This window comes from Apis laboriosa, unplaced genomic scaffold, assembly GCF_014066325.1.
Source record: "Apis laboriosa isolate Shangri-la unplaced genomic scaffold, ASM1406632v1 scaffold34_cov151, whole genome shotgun sequence".
NCBI classification, from domain to species: domain Eukaryota; kingdom Metazoa; phylum Arthropoda; class Insecta; order Hymenoptera; family Apidae; genus Apis; species Apis laboriosa.
The window spans coordinates 7313804-7336632 of NW_025222928.1; the positions used below are offsets into that span (position 1 = coordinate 7313804).

The following is a 22829-nucleotide window of genomic DNA, read 5'->3' on the forward strand; positions in this document are numbered from 1 at the left end:
GTGACTATTTACGTCATTGAATATGTGATATTTCTCTATAATACACACACACACATATATAAAGCATTGAATATGAATGAAGATTCTGCGCATGTACGTGTATTGTTTTATTATATCTATTGGCGGGAAAAAACTGAAAAGCACAGTATATTAAAATGTCAAAAGAATCATTAAGTTTGTGTTTCGTTAATTTAGGTTGTGATATTTCCGATAAATCCATCATCGATAAATGTAAGTTATTTATAAGTTTATAGTTTAAAATTAATAGATTTCATTTCTAACCTATATAAATTCTTTGATTAATTCTTGATTTAAATACTATTATTTAAGAAACAATTCAATTTTAATTTAAATATATTTTATATATTTAATAATTATTATATTTTTTATATTAATGTATATATATATATTTAAAAAATTATATCTGTTTTTTAACCTCATCTTAGAAAGCTTGTTTTACATATTATGAACTATTATTTATATTTTAATAAAATATATAATAAAATATATTTATTATTATATGTTTAGACTTTTGTTTTAACATTTTTAACTTTGCATTAATTTTTATAATATATAAAATATATTGTATTGTTTTTATTTAACAGATTTTCAATTAATTTTTTTTATCTAGGTGTACAATTTTGTCATGTTTATAATATAGATGAAGAAAAATTTTTAGAATCATGGGTAGCATATACTATTACACATTCATTAGATATTAATCCAACAATAAATAATCTTATTCAATTTGAAGATGAAGAACTTAAAAAAAATAGTGAATGTGTCGTAACACAAGGCATATCAAATATACATACTCTCGATATACAACCTAAAGAAGATATTATGTATCCTTTTATATATATTTATCATATATAAAATTTAAAAAATTCTTATTATTATTCTTTTGTGTTTATGATATTTTTATATATTAGCCTTACATATTATTTAATTATAGTAATAATGTTTTGGAACTGTATAACAGTGGAGAATGTACCACATCAAAGGTGAGTTTTTATTTTAATTATTCTTTGTTTTGACATGTATATATATATATATATCTCCTATAAATACATGTATACCATGTATATGTACATATATATATATAGTTATATATATTTTAGTTATTTTATTATAATTATTATTTATCATTAAATGATAATTTTTAGTAAAAAAAATTTAATATATTTTAATTTATTTCATTACTAATTATTTTGCAAAATATTGCATTTTTTTTTATTGGTCGAAATTAAGATTTTTTATTTTTCTTCACAAAATATTCATTGAATTTTTTAATGGATTATTTTGATTTTAAAATCTGTTAGTCTTCATTATTCTTTCTTTCAAAAGGAAAGATTTCTATTCTTGTAATGATTTTCTAACATGTTGTTGCCAAATTTATCAATTTTATTTTTCATTAATAAAATGAATATTTGATATTTATATATATAATATAATCAAATTTTATTGCATAATTATAATTTGCATTCTCAAGAAAATTTTTTTAATTTATTATATTTTAACATATATATAAATATTTTATTCAATGAAAAATATAAAAATAAATATTTATATTTATATAATATACCTAAAAATAAATTATTATATATTTTATAATATACTATATATTTATATACTATTTATATACTATTTATATACTATATATAATATATTATTATATATTATATATTTTATAATATTATATACTATTTGATATATAATATTATATAATATACTATTTTAACATAAGACTAAAATTTTTACAAGTTATGTAAAATATATTACATTTTACTTAATTAATAATTTTAAAATTAATGTTCATAAATGTACATATGTATTATATATAAAAGCATAAAAAAAGTGTTCAATAATTTTTAAAGTATAATATATTTCAAAATATTTTAAAAATGTTGTAATTTAAAATTGAATATTGAATTTTGTCTCAACCTTGGCAATTCTATGATTTATATCGATTTGGCAACATTGCTTTGCATTCTTTATGGTCGATCTATGGTCTATAGTAACAATGACGTAAGATTTCTACCTGAAGATCTTATTCTACATAAAAAAATTCAAAATTGTACCTAACAAAATAATACGAATTAGATAAAATTTTTAGTTATTTTTATATTATTTTTATCTTTTTATTTATTAATATATTATTTGATTTTTTTTGTAAATTAACAATTTCAAATTTATATTTAAAAATATATTTATTATAAATATTATAAATATTATAAATATAATAAATTATATATTACATATTTTACATATTACAATTTTTATTAAATATAAAAAATATAGTTTAAATATATATTTATAATTATTTTTAAATTTTATTATTACATTTAATATTGGAATTAATTATATATTATATATTATATATTATGGAATAAATTAATTTTGAAATTTCTTTATAATTAACAAAATAAAGTTTTATTATATATAATTGAATTATTTATTTTATATTTATTTTAGCAAGTATTCTTTTTATGATTTTTTTCTTATATATTTCAATTTTCTTTAATTTAAATTCAAAATATATATTTCAAGGTTTTATATATTTTAAGATTATATATCATATAGTTTTAATAAAATTCTGCAATAATTAAATTTTGTTTTTTAAATTTAAGTAATATTTTCTTATTATAAATATAGAAGATTTTAAAATCATATTACTAACAATTATTATTAAAATATAATATTATAATATTAATTATGCTTACACTATTATCATTGAGTACTAGAAATTCCAATACTATTTTTCGGCAGGTGGTTTCTTGTTTTGATGTGTTGTAAGATCTTATTGAAATACCGTAATTCCCGCCACAAAAATCGTTCAGGTAGATCGCCGCCATTATCCCCTCTTCTTTTTTCTCAGTCTCCCACAAAGGACACTCTATTATGGAGGGGAATGTTGGATTCATTCTTATTGGTTGAAAAAGGATAGTGTGCATTCTCATATCGTAGAGAGAGGGGTTCTTCTTCCATCTAAGAGAGCTGACCAGATTTCTTCAAAGGGTACGATTTCAGTTTTCAAGGACCCAGACTCCATTATCATCCTGATGCGCGCGTGCGCGCGCGCTTACAGCTTTCCGAACAAAACGTTGTGTTTTTTATGTACTTCTATGCTTTACTTCACAAATTCTACTGAAATTTACGAATACTACTTTACTAAGTAATTGTTTTGTTTGTGTATAAGGCAATTATAGTTCATATTTTTTAAAAATCAGTAGCTAATCAAATATCTCGATGGCGTCGAATTGAGACGCTACCGTTTGCTTGTCAGCTAGTTACACGTATTCGAAGTGTATTATCATCAGTGATTTACCGGAATTGTGGATATAATATATAAATTGTAAATTATGTGTAAATGTTGTGAAGTAATAAATAATTCGTGCAAAATAATATTATACACATATATGCGGGAGTGTTAGTGTATATTACATATTGAAATGGTCAAGTAACGCGTCAGCCATTACAGAATTCGGTTTGAGTGAATTTCATACTCGAAAGTCATTCCGGCCAATCGTATAACGATTCGCGTTATAAGTAACGACCTGTTGCTATTGCTATTATTACGTTCTAATTCATTCAATTTTTCTTTGCTTTTTTTATCAATTTCTACGATAAAGTTTTATGTTTATCGTGAAAATTTGCTAGATTAACTATATAAAAACGAAAAAATTGTTCATATATATATGTAAAAGTTGTTTGTTCATATTGAATTTATCATTAGATGTTGTTATAAGAAATATGCGATAAATGTAATTAACAATAGAAAAGTTTATGGATAACCTTATTCATATTAATATATATGCGTCCATATATATTGTATGAAATGAAAATAGTATTATATATATTATATGTGAGAAAGAGAAAAAAGGTGGATTATAGTAGTGTGCGTATACGCGAATGTCGTCGACCGTTCATTCGTTGAGAGTTCCAAGCGTCGCGTCGCTACAACCTGTTGCTTCGAGTATGTTGCATGTTTCTTTGGGTATACTCACTTTTTTGAAAGTGTTTCTATATCTTTTAAATACTCTACGAAAAATGGTTTCTCTGGTTATATAAGTAAAGGTATTATATGATAAACTTTTTTGTTTAATATTTTTTATTTTTAAATTATATATTTATGTCTCCAAATATACATTATAGTTTGTATATATTAATTTGTTAAAATTGCATATAACTATGATAATTCTATATTTTTTTTTTTGATATTTAATGTTTTAATTTTTTTTTACTAATTTTTAATAAAAAAGTATCGTATTAATATCGTTTTATACATATGAAAAAGTAACTGAATAAAATTATATAAATATATGAAATTTATAGTAATAATGAAATATCTGAAATTTTTAAATTGAATAAATAGAAAATTGTTTAATAAATAAAATTTAATTTTTTTAAACAATATTTTGTTGAAAGATCTGTTTTTTATGAAATTGTTTACATTTATTAATTAAGCATGATTGCTTAACAACTGACAATCCAATCTTTTTTCTTTTTTTGCTTTAATTTTTAACTTTTTGATGATCTTTTTTATATATAATAAATGAAAACATATAAAATAAATGAAAAATTTAAATTTTTTGTGAAGAAGGAAAAAAATATATTTTGATATTTGTATTGAAAAATAAAAGAAATGCCAACGGTTCTTATGGCATGGCATATAACTGGTAAAAGCACCATGTTATTTCCCACGGTATCTCTGTGAATAGTGGGGCAAAAGATTGCCAGGGGCGGATAGTTTGTGGAGAGAGGGGTAGAAGGAGAAATAGTCTCCTGACTCTGTGCATATTCGTCAGAAAAGAGGGGGAAAGAGGACAGCTCGGTGATCGACCTAAAGTTTTACATGATCTGGTACAGCAAGTATCATTCAAATAAGTTTCCTCTCATATTTCTTTTATATATTTGATTGAATATTGCATGTATTTAGCATATATTTTGTAATTTTTGTAAATTTTATTTTATTAATTTATAAATAAATTATAATTTATACAATTTATATTTTAATGAAGTTATATATATAAATATAAAAACGATTTTTTAAAAAAAACCATTCCTAAAGAATTGAAAATACCGTATTAATTAGTTACTACAAAGAAAAGCAAATTGTTATTAAATTTAAAAGCATTAAACGCAAAGTATAAGAAATAGTTTAAACTTTATCGAAACAATACGTAATACACTGCCAAGAATGATCAGGTTAATAACAATTAACCTTTCTCGTTATGTTGACTTCTGAATACAGATCATGCTATATAGTTTTTATTATTTTATTATTATGAATATAAAATAATTATGTTTATTCTTTCTGTCCTTTATTTATTTAAATTTTTTCTCATAACAGTTTCTCGTATGCGATATTTAGAAAACAATTTGCTTTCTAAGTATCAATAATGGAACGTGCCTCATTATATGATACAATATGAGAAAGAAGAGGATAGAGAAAAAGAAGAAAATGAAAAAATTTCCTGAATTTGCCAAATGAGTGAAGGTCTAGTGCACAGAAAATGAAATTGTGACTAGATCCACACTCATTAAGTACGTTCAGGTCTAAACATCACAATTTTATTGGTGATTATGAAAATTCTTCTATATTAAAATATGAATATGAATTTTAAGAATTTTTCATTACTAAAAATTGTTTTTTATTCACATATAAACTAAGATAATATAAAACAGATAATTCCATAGGCGAGTATGAATGTGGTGCACGTTTTGATTTATTTCGTGACTAGATACATACTCGTCTACGGTAATCTGTTTTACTCTTAGAATATTGTATATGCGAAATATATATAAATAATATATTTCTAATTTTCAGTAAAAATAATTTGATGAACATATTATTATTCTATATAAAATTTTATTTTTTTTTTTAAGCAAATTAAAAGAGCAAGGAGTCCATCAGCAGAATTAGAGAATGATACAAAATTACGGGCAATAGAACAAATTTTTCCACCATCGATATATACATCAAATTTGTAAGCAAATTATATTATAACTTACATTTTTGTAATTCGATACTGGAATTAGCAAATTTCAATCATTTTTGCAGAAATGTACCTATTCGTTCACCGAGCAGTACAGTTAAAGCTAAGATTCTTTTGTATTTTGGTCCAAATATTCAGAATTGGAAAACTCAAAACGATCACGAAGTATCGATCGTTCAAGCTGATAATCCCCATATACCAAAAGATGCAGTATACATGTATGAAATGCTTTTCAAACAAGGAGTCTTTCTCAGCAATCGTTGTAAAAGTTTTGGTGAGCGTCTATGTTATACTTGGAACGAAATAGGACCCTCGAATTCTAATATGCGTTACGTGAGAAACATAATGTGTATAAGTCAAACAACATTTAGAACATGGGGTAGAATATTTATAATGGATGATACTTCTACTGGCAGTAAAATTGTTATGTTAGAAGGTTCTAAAACAAATGTTGGTGAAAAAAATGCTCCTGTTATACGTTTGGATCTTAGTGGAGTTAAACATTATTCATTGTTTCCTGGTCAAATAATTGCAGTGGAAGGTTTTAATACAACTGGAGATACTCTAATAGTAAAACAGTTATTTGTTAAGGGATATGCACAATTATTTGATGAACCAAAATTATCAATAGATATAAAAATTTATATTGCGGTTGGCCCATTTACATCTTCTGACAATTTAAATTATCAACCATTATGGGATCTTATGAGTCGCGTTGTAGAAGAAGAACCAAATATATTAATATTAATTGGACCTTTCATAGAATATACACATCCTGAAATTAAAAAGTGTACCTTGAAAGAGACTTATCAAGATTTTTTTGATGCAATTTTGATGAAGATTCTACAATATTTGCAAGGGTTATTATCGATTAATAACATTTTATTAATATTTAATAAATTATTATTAACAATTTTTTATAATGTAGGAAATCAACACGTATTGTATTAGTATCTTCTAATCGCGATGCGCATCATGATTCAATTTTTCCGACGCCAGAATTTATTATAAATACAAATAAAATTGGATCAAATGCGGCGAATCTTTATTCCATGCCAGATCCTTGCATAATAAATATAGATAATTTGCACATAGGAATAACATCAGTTGATATTCTTAGACATCTTGGACAACAAGAAGTATCGTAAGTATAGCAGAACTATTTAGTAAGATATGAATTTTATTATAACAGAAAGTATTCTTTTAGGAATACACCTGGAATGGATAGGCTCGGTCGATTAGCTGATCATATATTGTCTCAAACTACATTCTATCCTTTGTATCCTCCTCTTTCTGGCTTAAATCTTGATACAACACTTTGGACAAAATACGCTTGTTTTGAGCGGCAACCACACATATTGATTTTACCTTCCGATGTGAAATATTATTGCAAATTATTAAATGAATCTCTCGTTTTAAATCCAGAGCGATTGCGAAAATATATCTATGCTAAATTATACATACGATCAGTGAATAATACGAAATGGGATCCAAACAATATATCTTGTGAAATTGCAAAAGTCTAAATATAAGCGTTTTTGTTTTTTTTTGCAAAATAAATGATAAAAAGATAAAAAAATGTAAGTTTATATATTTATTATTTGAAATACGAGGTTATAGAATAATGAAAAGAATTTTTATATAATTTGTATTTTTTCTTATCATAATTTTGCATACATAATACATGTATTCCATATAATTTTTTTAAGTGAATAAATAAAAAAAATTGATTATTAAAATTAGTACTTTTTCATTTTTCCGTTAGAGGTTAGCACTTATCGTATTTAGGATTATAATTCTTGTCTGTATTGTAAACGTATGATGGCGCCACATGAACAACAATCGGAGCCATCGAGTTTTCTGCTTCTAGTGAGTTGTAGAATCGGCCATTGCTCCAATATTTTTCTTGTGATTGAAAATTTTTAATCTCTGATGGAAATACAAAAGTGTATATGAGTACCGAGGTAAGTTATTCAATTACCTGTTACATTTGTCATTCCTTTTGTGATATATTTCTGGAAAAACAGTAAAGATAATTGAATATCAACGATCTGCCAAATTTTGGTCCGCCATCTTTGTTACAAATTCGTTTACATTTTACTATGTGTGTTATATTTTTTATAATTATTTTATTTTGCATTTTAAATTTACATTTAAATCATTAATTTTATATATATTAAAAATTAGAATTCAATAAGTTTTTCTTAATATTTATTTTTGAATTTTTAAATTAACTGCGCGAATTCCACTATTACTGTTATGGCCTTGGTTTTTTAGTCCAAAAAAACGAGTTATGAAATTAGACATGTGATGAGAAATATATATATATATATATATATATAAGAATATGATGCTTTGCTTAACTATGTTTTTTATTATCTTTAAAACAATAGTGAATAGATATGATCTATTTCTTGTTAAGATATAAAATTCAATTATTGAGTAAATATTTACATGTTTTATATGCCTTTACAAAAGTAAATTATATATATTTTGAACAAAGAGAATATGTATTTTTTATTGAGTGTTGGTATGTTATAAGAATGAATAAATTTTAATTTTTTTTTTAAAGAATAATATGTATGAATTTAAAATATATCATCATTTTATATTATTTCCTAATTCTACTGTATCTTTTATATTGTATAGAATTTGTATATTTTTAAAAATATTTATATCAATTTACTGATAATTTTATTGATGATTTTTAATCTTATAGTTAATATTGTTAATTATTTTATTGCGTTATATATGCAATGTGTATTTAATTTTTTAAATATAAGTTATATGAATAAAATTGCAAGATATTGATTTAAATAGTTGATAAAATGATATCGACGGATGAAATTAGAAATTTCTTTATTACCGACTGTTTATTTTTTCTTTTATCTTCAAGATATTTCATAAAATTTGCGCATTATTATTATTGTTGTTGTTGTTGTTGTTATTATTGTTATTGTTGTTGTTGTTATTGTAGATATATTTTATTTATGAATATTTAAAATTATATATTATTACAATATTTGTATTATTATTTCAATATATTGATAAATTATATATGGCAAAAAATAAAAGAATTATTTCTATAAATATCTTTAATATAGCGTTTTATTGAATATATAAAAAAAAGTACATGTTTCAAAAAGTTTAAGTTTTATTACATTTTTCATAAAATCATTTTCAAAAAAGTTGATTAAAAGATATTAATATATTTTTCAATATGTAATTTTTGAATAGTTTCAGAATTTATGTTTATTATTCATAGTATTGAAGATACTATGAATTTAAAAATGATGTTGCAAATATATTTAATATTTTTTGATATAATTTTATAAATTTTATAATTATATAAATTTATATTTATATAATTTATATTTATGAAAATATTAATATAAATTATGATTATTTTGAGGAATTCGCATATAGAATATGTATTCGCATAGAATATGTAATGTATCTATTAGATATGAACACGATACAGTATCACAAATATAAGAAAGTGAGAGTGTCATCGATCCAGTTGATTTAAAGTCTAATTACTTCAACTCAAATTTTATTTTTACTTATTACTTTCATTGGTATAAGTTTTTTATTTTTATTTCTTAATTGATCTTTGAAATGAAATATGGAAATATTATTTTTTAAATTCGTGTTATTTTCGATAATCTTTAATATTTCAATTTTATTTATTTTTTAATTTTTTACATATAAAAATTGATCTTAATTGATCTTTGAAATGAAATATGGAAATATTATTTTTTAAATTCGTGTTATTTTCGATAATCTTCAATATTTCAATTTTATTTATTTTTTAATTTTTTACATATTAAAAAACTATAAAAAACTAGTTGAAATTTTAATGTAATTGATAAAAATTTTTAATGACCAATGCAATAAGATCAGAAAGAAATAAAAATATATATTTGTATAATAATTTTTATTATAATCCTTTGAGAAACAATTGATAAAAATAGATTTATCATAATAATATACATATGAGCGATTATATTTATTCATGTTATTCATTTAATTTTCTTTTTCTTTATTGTGTATAAGAATTATAAGGAATAATTCGCATTAAAGTATCAAAAGATTTTATTTCAGCAAAAATATAAAATACTTTAATGATTTAAAAACATCATTTTATACATTATACAAATAATGTATATATATATATTACACACACACACACACACACACACGCGCGCGCGCGCGCACACACGTTTAAAACATAAGGAAATCATAAAATAAAAATTGAATTAAAGAATAAAAATCTTTTGGTAAGAAGCCAGAATTTTAGAAAGATAACTAACGGTAGATGAAAATTGAAGTGTCTACGCTGGTGGGCTGTTTTGGGCAGGCTGTACGCAAAAACGGCGACAGTCAAGTTCAAGGCCACCATCGGTTACTTTTCTTTCCCTCCTCGTCGGTAGAGCAGCGGTCGCCTCCAGTGCCACTGTTGCTGCTGCGACACCATCGCTACCATCATCACCACTGTCTCAGCCGCCGCCAGTGCTTTCAGTATAGCTACAGCCACCGCCCCCGCCTCCTACCTCCCACTTCCACCTCTCTCTTCTCTCTTATTCTCACCCTTCCATCGCGATATATATGTTGCACGCATTACGCCAGTAACGTATCAACTTAGGTCCTGTATAGGTCCTGCTTCAACTATGGGGGTAAAGGGAGAGTTTTGGAGCTCGATCGATCTACCTGCTAGTCTGAAAATTCAATTGGCTGGTATATGGACGCAAAGCTATTTTATACGTTATTTCTTCGTTCACATATTTTTATCATATTTATTCTGTGTAAAAAAACATTTATATCATAAAATTTATTTTCTTCTACTTCGTAGAATCATTTATTCAATTAACATCTTTTCCTGTTTCTTCATCGTGTTTAGAATACTGAAGTAAAAAGAGGTTCAGTTTATAGAAAGACCTGCTTCAAAATAGCTTCACGGCCAAGAGTTAATGACCGATTGGTCATGACCATGATAATGTTCACGGTAATTTTATCAATTTCGTTTATATTTATACAACTGTTGTGCTTTAAATTGAAGTTGATGATTTTATTATCGATAAATACAGCCTGATCTAATTCTTTGCAAATGCAAATACTCTGTTGTAAGATATAATGTTGTAAGATATAATAATCTTGAAGATATTAATGTTTCTGGAAAATTTATTTATATTCTATACATATATATAATATATGTTTATAATATTAATATTAATATTATATAAAATATAATATATGTTTTTAATCTTATTATTTGTTTATATTTAATTGGAATAGAAATTATTTTTAGAATTTTTTTATAATAGTAAGTCAGAGAAATTTATTAACAACATTTATATTCAATATAACAATAAATATATAATATTATAAATATTTAAAATAATAATTTTATTAACAATATATATGTAATAATAATAAATCATTATATAAATGTTGAAATTTTATCTATTCATGAGAAATTGTTTTGTATAAGATAAAGAATAGATCATATAAATTATAATCATAAAAAATTGAATATCTGTTGATCAATTAGATAAGATATTTGACATATTTTGTCTGAAAATTCGGTTATTTCTTAAGCGATAAGGTAATTAGCATAAGAAATATATATTTTGCGGATTTGCGGCGCCTGGTATTAGGATCGGCCATCTCCGTGTATTACCGTATCCTCAGAATTGCCGTCAGTCGCGTACGGCTCGTCGCGCCGTCAACGTCGTGGTAGGGGGATAGTGTATACATACTCATGTGTGTGCTTTATTCGTAGTCTTCATGAGTGTTCCAATTATTGACATTGTGGTCTTTTTCGCTTTTCATCTAGGAAAAGTATAGCAGGAAAATAAGAATACAGTGTTCTTATATCATTTGGACAAAAGAGACGATCATGGATTCATGGATGTACGATGTGGTAGGTGTTGTCGATACATAACCTCTTTCTTCTTTTCCATCTCGTGGCTTTGTTTACGTTGCTGCGCGCGCGTTCTTTGCTATTTTCCGTTAATCCGTTGATCGAATATCGAGTAAAGTTTTGATTATTTCGAAATGAAAATATTTAACGTTCGTTTCGAAGAATAATCAAATAAAAAAATTTGTTTTATAACAGATCATGTGTTGATCATTATAATATGATCAAATCTGGAGTTCGTGAAAAAATTAGCTTGGTAATCTTAAAAAATTTGTATTTTTTTTTCTTTATTAATATGCAACAAATTCAATGATTTTTCTTACATAGATCATGTTAATTACATCTATGTTGTTCGAACTTGCTTGTTTTTCAATGCAATAAGAATACATATGTATTATCTTTGTCGCGTACATACCGTCAGTCAGCTTTAGCGACAACAGACTCGGTTATTACGTTACGACGTGTCTGTTAGGTAATCTATCCTGTAACTTACTGATCATTTTTCCACGTCTGTCGGTTTTTAACGTTACCGTTGATTCATGATTATATTCTTCGATTTTGTAATCTTTTTGCTAATTGATAAGTTGATCGATTGATTTGAATTAAATTTTACGTTTAACGTATACATAAACGTAACGTATGTAAATATTTGAATAAATATGATAAATTTAAGATACTAAATAGATAATAAATTTAAAATTCTATATTGAATATAAGTTAAAATATTTTACATCATTTGTATATATATGTACATAGAAACATTGTCATGAAAAAGTTGTTTATTTTGATGACTGTGAAACAACTAAATCGAACGACCTTAAGTTAGAAACTTTTATCAATACTTTTTCATCTACGTTTTTTTCCTTGTTTATTCCTAAAAATTTCTTTTAATTTTTGTTTTTTATTTGCAATTTTGTTAAAAGATATATTTTATTGATAATGATCGATAAAATTTGAAGAAAATATAATTAATTATAAAATTAATATCTTCTTTTGGAAAAAAATATAGGTAATATAGATAATATTTTGTAAAAAAATATAGATAATGTTGTTTGATTATCGTATGAAATATTTGAAAGTATACGTAAATAATTATTTTGTTAAAAACAGTTATTTATTTTGAAATCATTTTAATTGTTTTGCGATAATTAATTTTTGTATGCTCCGATATACATAAAATGATTTTTGACGATAAGAAGAATGTAATAATTTTACATCAATCTATTCAGAAATTTTAAATCATAGATATTTTCTATGGAAATTTTCCAAATTTTTCAAAGTTAATTTTAATTAAAATGAAGGAAATTTATGTTCATTCAAAAATGATACATTTTATTAATCATTAAATATGAGTGTATTTATCAATAATACATATTTTTTTTAGAATTTTTATTAAAAACAAATATTTCATGTATAAAGTTTTCCAAAAAGAATGTATCATTTATATAAAATTATCTTTTTTTTCCTCCTGTATTATTTTTATATATAAAAGCTATGATAATTTTATAATGGCGTATTTTTATGATTTTATATATATATATACATATATATATATATATATATATATGTATATATATGTGATGTTTAATAGTTTGAATATATTAAAATGATCATATAATACATCATCATATAAATTTTATACAATTCTGTATGAATAAAACATAAGAAAATATGGAATTATTTATTTCGTTTTTAATTTTATTATTTATTAATATTTAGTATTTTTTATAATGGATGAATTAAAATACATTTGTACTAATACTATTTTGAATTTATTCAATGCTGATTTTGTTAAAACAATTTCTTTTTTATTCTTATTAATATTCTTATTAATATTTATTTTGAAAATAAATATTAGCTGATCATTCGTACTGTTTGCGAAAGAAAATCTCCCACGAAATTTCAGATTCGATCACATGTGACGCATATAGCGAATCGATGGATTGAGATAGGCTATTTCAATGGAAATAAAATTATGGATTCCTACTTAAGAAGTTTAGTAGAAAATTATTGTAAAGTTAATAAAAAAATTAAAAAAAAAAAATGTTCGTCATAAGAATGCATCAGTCGATATTTTCGGATTTGCTTACTCTTACTTAGTGTTAGAGAAATTTTCAAAACATTTTGAAATCGATGATGATCCAAATATGATTTCTGGATTTTTATGGATCTCTAAAATGACAAGGATGCGTTTGTTTTTTCAGCGAATGCATTTTTTTCCCGAGTTTTTTATTTGCATGTCAAAATAAATTTTTTATATCACAATTTTCTATATAAAATATATATTTTAAAGAAAAAAAAAAGTTTAAGAAGTTCTGTGATCAAATAATTTTATAAAATGATTATATGTTTACACATAGTATATGAGACAGATTTGCTATAAAGATGACATTTGTTTTACTTTAATTCTCTCTCTCTCTCTTTGCATCTTGCTTATCATACATTGTACATGAAAACGTGCGATATCTGCATATGTTTGTGCGTTTATCGACATTTCGTGTATATTTTATAGATAAGTAAAGTATTGTATTGATTTGACAAAAAATTTGCATTTTGATGATAGATTTTTGTGATAGAATATATATTTTAGTTATAAAATTCATTGAATACACAAGTAGGTATATTTGTACGTATATTTCCGCAAAATAACTTCATCTACATTAATGAGCATTAAAATTACACGAATCGATGGAAGGATGGCTCGATGGTATATCGAGATGAAGAAAAAGACATTGTTAGAGGCGATCTGATAGTAGAATAACAAATATTCGCAAAAATCGTTTTCTTATCGAATGACGAAACGATGGAGTATTCGTCGATAGGCGTGTTCGATGATTGGTCGTGCAGGTTGTGCCAATGATGCGTTGTCTGGTTTGGTAAGGAACATGCTTGGATAATCATCGGCTTTCCGAACTTGGTTCGGGTGGGGAGCATTGAAGTTTTCAGGCTACGAGACACGTCGGTGACGTCATCTCAAAGCTGGGCCAGCCATAACCTTGGACAATACGCGAAATAAATTCTCTTATGTGTGATTTTTATCTTGAAAAAAGCACACGTTCGTACAACGTGATTTCCGTTATTATTTTTTTTCCTTCTCTTGTCTGTTGAAATCCAAATTGATTATGCAGTACATTGGGCGATAATTGGTGAATGATTAATGCGTTTAGATTCTTTACGAAATAATGCGAATTGTAAAGTTCATCGAAATATACGATTTTAATAATATATACTAAAAAGGATAGAGAAAAAGATTGGAAGTATGAACAAGTTTACAAGTCTTTATTTCAGGGAGAAATCAATGTTGAAAAATAAAAGTAAAAATGGAAAAAATGCGGTTTGCGTTGAATTGTTGATGAAGGTAAAAAGATTTAAAAAGTGAAAGAGCGTCGCGCCGTTCTAAAATTAGATTATAACGATAGTCTCGATGTTGTTATGCTGACTCGTTATGATATTATTTTTTTTTCATTGGGTAAACTTACTGCAAAATCGGAACATAATTGTTACCGAAGCTCTGGCCTTGACCGCGACCCAGGGTCTTCATCCTCGGGATATCGATTCGTTCTCTCAACTTCTAATTCTGTATCCACCTGTATATAGCTGTAATATTGCTACTCCGTGAGCATTGTAATAATTCAGGGTCATCGCAATCGACTTGTTGCGAAATCGCAGACATACTGTGCACATCGTAATGCTTTTCTTTTATCGGAAATTTATCCGAAGGAAATAAACATTCGTCGTAACTCGAGAAAATAAGATGGTGTCCGATTCCTTTTCATCGTCTTCGATCTCGTGCCAGAGTCTCGAGTTATCGAAAAGAAGATTGCACAATCCAGGAACATTTCCGTTGGATGAGATTACTTACATATTATTTCTCAAAAAATTAAATGTGATTTAGCTAATCGGTAAAGATTCTTCTTTCATTATTGATTCATTTATTAACTATTTATTCGAATCGGAACACTTTGAGATTAAATGCAATGGTTTCATTTTCGTGCAAGATATTACGTGAAAAAATAGTATAACGTAAACGTAAAACTCATTTGAATTTTAATAATCCATTTGTTTCGATTAATATTTATAGCGTTTCGTCAAGTTCGACGGTGTTCAACGGTATGTGCTTTTTAGTTTTTAAAAATTCGAATTGATTCGTATATTTGCATAGACAAACGACGAAATGTTTTTCGATTTGTGTATATCGAGCAATGACATTTTTTCATTGTTAACACAAATCGATATTCTAATTTTTAATGAAAATTTGTGATCGAGAAGAAATGTCTCAAAATAAAATAATTATATAATAAATATATATAATAAGCGATGATTTCTTTTTCTTTATTTCTATCATTTAAACATCTTTCTCATTTACATAATTAATTCGTATAAAAAAATTTCGACTGATGGATTTGAAAGATTCGTCCCGTGCATATCTCAAAAATTTTTATACCTTTTATATACAAATATATAATTTCGACTTTGAATCGGACACTATAGTGTTGTTATTTGCTAATGTGAAACTTTCATTATATTGGAATTATATTTCTGTTTATTTATTTTGTTAAAATTTAAAAATTAGTACGATAGGGAGCAAAAGATATATTTCGTATCAACCATCGTTGTCAATCATCGTCGAATAATGAATAGCAATTGTTAAGAAGACATCTTTGATCGTAATTAAACCGCGTTATTGCGATAGAAATAAAATTACGACTAGCCAGAGTGCAATCGATATTCAGGTCATGGCTTCCTCTAAAAATGGACGCTCGATTAAAAGCTTCATTTTCTTTTCCTCTTCTCTTTTTTTGGGGTCGCATATATATATATATATATATATATATATATATACACATACACATATATATGTATATATGTGAAATAGTACGAAATTCTCTGTCAAATAGAATAACTAATGACCTTGATTCTTTGTCGTGTTACATACGCAAAGATCGCTTTCGCAAAATGAAGTAATATAGTCAACGATTTCGTATAAGTTTCAAGGTATGCGGGTCTTAAGTATTCAATGAAGAAAAGCATTGATTTTATCAAGTAGAATGATCACTAAAGACATCGCGTAATACATTGTATTGTTTCGAAGAAAAGTTTTCAAAGTTTTCTCCAGTTCGATTTGATTCGGATTTTTTTCTTAATGATCCACAAGTCCAGTCTTGTCAGATGTAGAAGCTAACGTAGAAGGGAATGAGATGAGTGGATCGACGTACACGAGGTGCATCTGAACACGAGGAAACTGAAACAGAGCGAGATAAAGAGAGCTAGAGGGAGAAGGGAGAGGTGAGAAAGAGAGTGCTAGTATACTATTGGTACAAGTAAAAACAGTGAGAGATAGAAAGAGGAAGAGAGAGAGGAGAATCAGACAGAGGGATTCAAGGTCGCCGGAGTCGGCTGTTTCCGTCGGAGTTCGGCGGCTAAAATTGTGCGTTGGCGCGGTTCTGCGGCCTTCGCGAACGTGGCCGCTTCTCTCACAGAAAAGTCAAGTTCAAGGCTAACCAGATATCGCGATACGCTTATTTCTTTCTTTTTCCATTCCATTTCTTCCTTCCGTTTGCATTTTGGTAAATTGAACGGGTTGTGGAGGGATGCGGAGAAAGTGAGAAAATTAAAAATATTGGACGACTCGGGAGCAATGGAAACGAGTCGAGTCGAATAGATGCTTACGCTTACGCAATCTCTTTTTTTCTCTGTCTTTTTAAACTTTCTTTTATTCGATCATATCTATTTTATCCTTTTTCCTATTGTTTGGATATCATCATTTCTGACGAATTTGAGCTCGGGATTTGAGGGGAATTGTATCGTTATCATTTCGTCATGGTCGTCATTATGTATCGTGGCCGAGTGTTCCGCGCACCGTGTCGGTTTTTATTTCATTAATCTAAACGTGGGAGACGTACACGTGAAGCACTTCGCACGACTAGTCAAGTTCGAGGTTAACCAGCTGCTTCGGTGCCTTGTCTTTTCTTTCCTTTTTTAATTCCTTGATATCGTTTTTCCTCTTTTTTTCCGTCTGCCCTCGATCGCCATACATTTCACAATTCTCGATGTTTATCGATTTCTACTATTGAAATAAACGGCTGGTTAAAATGGAGCACGATCGGAAAGAATTTTTGACTAGAACGCGTGCGATCGAAATTCTAATAAAATCTAGAATTCGCATTCGAGCGACTTTCTTCATTATTCCGTTCAGACGAATGGATGTACGACAATTTACGAAGATTAAAAATTGAGCAAAGATATCGTTATAAAAAAAAAAAATGGTTACGTTGCAATGATAAGGATACGTCTCTGAGAGACAGATCGTGCCTGGATAGAGCATAAATCTCCAGATACGCGTCCTAAGTTCTTGCGAACGATCGTAACTGCATCTCGCAGAAAAGCCAAGTTCAAGGCTAACCAGATACTCTGCACTCCTTCTTCTTCCCCTCGATCCCCTTTCTGCGTGCATTTAATATACGATACCGAGGGCAGGAGGGCGACAGAGGAATAGGCTTACGCAATCCTTTCACCGTTACTTTATTCACTATCGCTCTGCTCAACGTTCTTTTAAGGATACCTTCCTTTTCAGTAACTTGTTCGTATGACTACTTTTACTTTTTTTCATAAATTGCCGATTGTTGAATTATATATTTTCGTTCACGATATTGTTGCAAGAAAATCAAAGAATGTATGAAATGGATAAGAAAAAAAAAATTGAATAGTGAGAAGTAAGAGATAGCTGCATAATTATATAGAATTAACGAAAAAATTTGGAACTAATATTCGAAGAACATCGATGCTATGTATCGCGAATTTTCTGAAGTCAATTCTAAAAATGCTTGAGGCGTTGGTCGTGCTTAAAAATAGCAGCAGAAAAAAAGTGCAGCTGACTGCAAAGAAGACTGTCTCTTCTGCTTTTCGATATTTGCCGCAATTTGTTTAAAAACGAATAACATCAAATTATGATGGCGTTATAGAAAATAACTAGAACAGCATATGTGAAAAATTACAAGATATTTTGTCGATTGTTTTAGGTTTGTATGATGCCCGGTGGCGGCACCGAAAATATGATTGGAAATAATAGGACTATGGCGAACATTAAACAAGAAATTGAAAATCCTACAACACCTACGCAAAATTATCAAGTTTGTTCACCGACCACTACACTTCAGCATCAAGAGGTATTTTGGACATGTACTTTTTACGGTCAAAAACATTGTGATTCGTGAAAGTTGTCGAAAATGTAAAATAACTTGAAACAAATATATATTTTTACTATGAGAATGATATCAAGTAATTTTTTTTTTTTTTGTTATATTTCAGGTGATTTGTAGTAAAATAGAAGTTCCGCCTGATTATGGTGGAGGCGAAGGTAGCCCTGGAAGTCCAGAAATGCACCATTGTTCGTCAACTACACAGCCTTTAGGAACACCTGAGGTATACTAGAATTTTCAAAAGTTATTTTTCATTTTTTTTAAATAAGATTCAATGAATCTTTTTATTTAGGAAGGTGTCAAAGAGGAAGATATGATACCTAGAAGGCTTTGCCTAGTCTGCGGCGACGTTGCAAGTGGGTTTCATTATGGAGTTGCATCTTGCGAAGCGTGTAAAGCTTTTTTCAAAAGAACCATACAAGGTAAGAAAAGTTCCTTCGTATTTACAAATATTTTTTTTCGAAGAATTTTCCAGGTAGCACCGTTAATAATTTATATTAATATTATTAATATAAATTTTTTTTGCTTCTTTGTTATTTTTTAATGTGAGAACATTTTAATTGTTCACTTATTATTAGTATATATATATATATATTCATGATAATATTGGTGCTACCTGGACGAGAACCATGTATATTACAATAAAATAGCGAGTAATTTTACAGGTAATATTGAGTATACATGTCCCGCAAATGGGGAATGTGAAATAAATAAACGCAGGAGAAAAGCTTGTCAGGCATGTAGGTTTCAAAAATGTCTTAGACAAGGCATGTTAAAAGAGGGAGTCCGATTGGATCGTGTTCGAGGGGGGAGACAAAAATATAGAAGATCCACCGATCCCTATACGCCAGTGAAACCAGCTCCCTTGGAAGGTGATTTCTTTAATAATCCTTGTTAGTATAAATATTCACGTTTCGATCACGATCGTATCATTATAAAACGCATAGTTCCGTATCTTGATAGATACGATTAAATATTTGATATTTTATTCTTTCTAGCGAACATAGCAACAGGAGCTTCTAACGAAATAATAAGTAAGCTATCGGGTCCTCCTTCCATTTTATTTTATTCGAGTCGGATACGTTGATTCATTGCTAAATTTTTTCATCTTGACACGAAATCATCATACATCTAATGTAGATGTTCACCGTATAGATGTTCAAAGATGGTAAATTTTTTAATTTATTGATAGATAATAAAATGCTGGAAGCTTTGGCTGCCTGTGAACCCGACATGCTGCAAGTATCAAATATCTCTCATACTCTTGATACAGATCAAAGAGTACTTGGACAATTATCTGATTTATATGATCGGGAATTAGTCGGAATAATTGGTAATGTATTACGCAATTTTTGTGCTAATAGAAAGTTATATTATAAAAATGATTAATTAATTTATTATTTAAAAATTATTCGTTTAAAGGTTGGGCAAAACAGATTCCAGGATTCAGCAGTTTAGCTTTAAACGATCAAATGCGGCTTCTGCAAAGTACGTGGGCTGAGATATTGACGTTTAGTCTCGCGTGGAGAAGCATGCCAAATAATGGTAGATTAAGGTTTGCACAAGATTTTACTCTAGACGAACGACTTGCCCGCGAATGTCATTGTACAGAGTTATACACGCATGTGAGTATCATTCGATCATTTGAATAATTTGATTCATCATATATCTTGTTAACTTTTTAATTTAACTTTGTTTAATTTTATATATATATATATATATATATATATGCATATACGTATTATTTTTTTAACAGTGTATCCAAATAGTAGAAAGGCTTCAAAGATTGGGATTAACCAGAGAAGAATATTATGTGTTGAAGGCGTTGATATTAGCAAACAGTGACGCAAGATCAGACGAGCCACAGGCATTATACCGCTTTCGAGATTCTATCTTAAATTCATTATCAGACTGTATGGCCGCAGTAAGACCAGGACAAGCGCTTCGTGCCACTCAAAATATGTTCCTAGTGTTACCCAGTCTCAGGCAGGTTGATGGAATTGTTAGACGATTTTGGTCTAGTGTGTATCGAACGGGAAAAGTACCAATGAATAAGCTCTTTGTAGAAATGTTAGAAGCTGCTTATTATCGATGAAATATCAACTCGAACTCGATTTATTAATATCTATATTGAGGACTTCATAGAATCGCTGTTATTAAGTAACACTCGCACATTAAGAATGACTTAAAGGCACGCATTTTGTTGTGTTCCTAAGATATAAGCAGAAGACAGTGAGTGATAGTGAAATACGAAAAGAAACGGAGACTGTACAGTTTTATTCATTTTTCTGTAAGAGAAAGACTTATATATAAAAAAAAAAAGAAAAGGCTTTATTTTTCAAACACAAGAGTGTTGGAGCGTGGAGCGTTGGCCAGTGATTCCAGCAGTCGTTGAAACTCACGAAACACCTTAAGATAGCAGGCACATTGTTTCGTCGAAATAACCAAACTTTCCTTTTCGAGTACCCCATTTACAGGTACAAAGAAAAATACGATGTTATTTCAAGATAGGATACGTAGTACAAGATGCGAGATGCTTTTTCTGGAGCTCTCATTTTAGGATAGTTTACAAAAACCTGTCGCCAGACAGAAGAACCTACCAAATAAATAAAATGTTTTCATTTACGTAAGATCGTAACACCGAACCGGTGAGATCATAGAAATCAAATGCAAATGTACTAACTGTGGGTGTTTGACGTTATAGGGTTAGAGCATCGTGTTACCAAATACTACCAGTTCAATCAAAATTATACGTAGCTCCGATTCGAATGTTATTTTAGTTATGTCTTTTCTCTAAAAAAAAAAAAAAAATCCAGTCAATTTGAAACTAGAGGAACGCAGACTCTATATTTTTAAGAGTGTTGATGAAAAAGATAATATCATTTTACATAGAATAACTGCACATTTTAATACTATTAAATGTAAAGTGTAAAGATCGATAAATGTAAATCGATGTGTGTACTGCATTGAACATCCATAGTTATATAGTTCAGCAAATGAATTTAATATGTGCTATTGTACAAATCGAACCAATTACGTGAACAGAGCTGTGAACAGTGAACAAGGAAAAGCAAAAGAATGGCTGGATCGTTCTCTAATTAGCGCCATGCTGTTTTCTACGAGATATTGTGTGAAAAAAAAAAAAAAAAAAAAAAAAAAATGTTTCGAGAACGAACCTTTGGCCAGGTTGCCAGGTTCTTAGGAAGAGCAGAAAAAAATTTAATCGATTGTTGAAATGATTGCGAAATGTTATTCGCGCGTGCCACACGAAGAGCGTAGGAGAATATATATTATATTATTATATTATATTATATTATATGTATTCAGGGATCTTTATTATCTAGTTATTATTGTTACGAGATCTGTGCATAGATCTTGCGCATAATATCGCTTTTTTCGAAGCGAAGAATCGTAAAATATCGTATAGGAGCTACTACTCACATAAAAGGTTCATTTTTAAAGGAGGGAAAACCGTTTATAACAAATTAATGGAGTTTTTTTTTTTGTCGATTACACGCAACAAAAGGCAAGGTTTCTATCGATTTTTGAATCAGCTTTTTGTTATTTCGATGATTACTCGATATTAACGATATCAATGAAAGAAAGAAATTGTTTTATTCAAAGTTATAAATAAATAGATTTAGATTTCGTTAAGCGTTAAGGCGGATCGAGTCGCTCGAAACCTTGCGATCTTAAAAATGCGATGTAATC

The 22829-nt window shown here is 27.6% G+C and overlaps 2 protein-coding genes across 8 annotated transcripts; both read left to right on the plus strand.

The window, feature by feature from the left end:
- Positions 1 to 127: 127 nt before the first annotated feature.
- Positions 128 to 7650, plus strand: LOC122714762 (DNA polymerase alpha subunit B). Its single transcript, XM_043936412.1, has 7 exons — positions 128 to 231; positions 632 to 845; positions 956 to 1004; positions 5890 to 5990; positions 6065 to 6859; positions 6928 to 7143; positions 7207 to 7650. Exons 1-7 carry the CDS (start codon positions 156 to 158, stop codon positions 7523 to 7525), a joined length of 1770 nt encoding a protein of 589 aa, XP_043792347.1. The 5' UTR covers positions 128 to 155; the 3' UTR covers positions 7526 to 7650.
- Positions 7651 to 7743: 93 nt separating this feature from the next.
- LOC122714687 (steroid hormone receptor ERR1) lies at positions 7744 to 22806 on the plus strand. Of its 7 annotated transcripts, none has more exons than XM_043936257.1 (9): positions 7744 to 7963; positions 18939 to 19085; positions 19228 to 19341; positions 19411 to 19540; positions 19769 to 20011; positions 20117 to 20152; positions 20311 to 20451; positions 20541 to 20743; positions 20875 to 22806. In XM_043936257.1, exons 1-9 carry the CDS (start codon positions 7952 to 7954, stop codon positions 21211 to 21213), a joined length of 1365 nt encoding a protein of 454 aa, XP_043792192.1. In that variant the 5' UTR covers positions 7744 to 7951; the 3' UTR covers positions 21214 to 22806. The 7 variants fall into 7 exon arrangements, with proteins under 7 accessions (XP_043792192.1, XP_043792191.1, XP_043792194.1 ...); XM_043936256.1 differs by lacking the exon at positions 7744 to 7963 and adding an exon at positions 11669 to 11922; XM_043936259.1 differs by lacking the exon at positions 7744 to 7963 and adding an exon at positions 11670 to 11922 and having other exon boundaries at positions 19769 to 19990.
- The last annotated feature ends 23 nt before the right edge of the window (positions 22807 to 22829 follow it).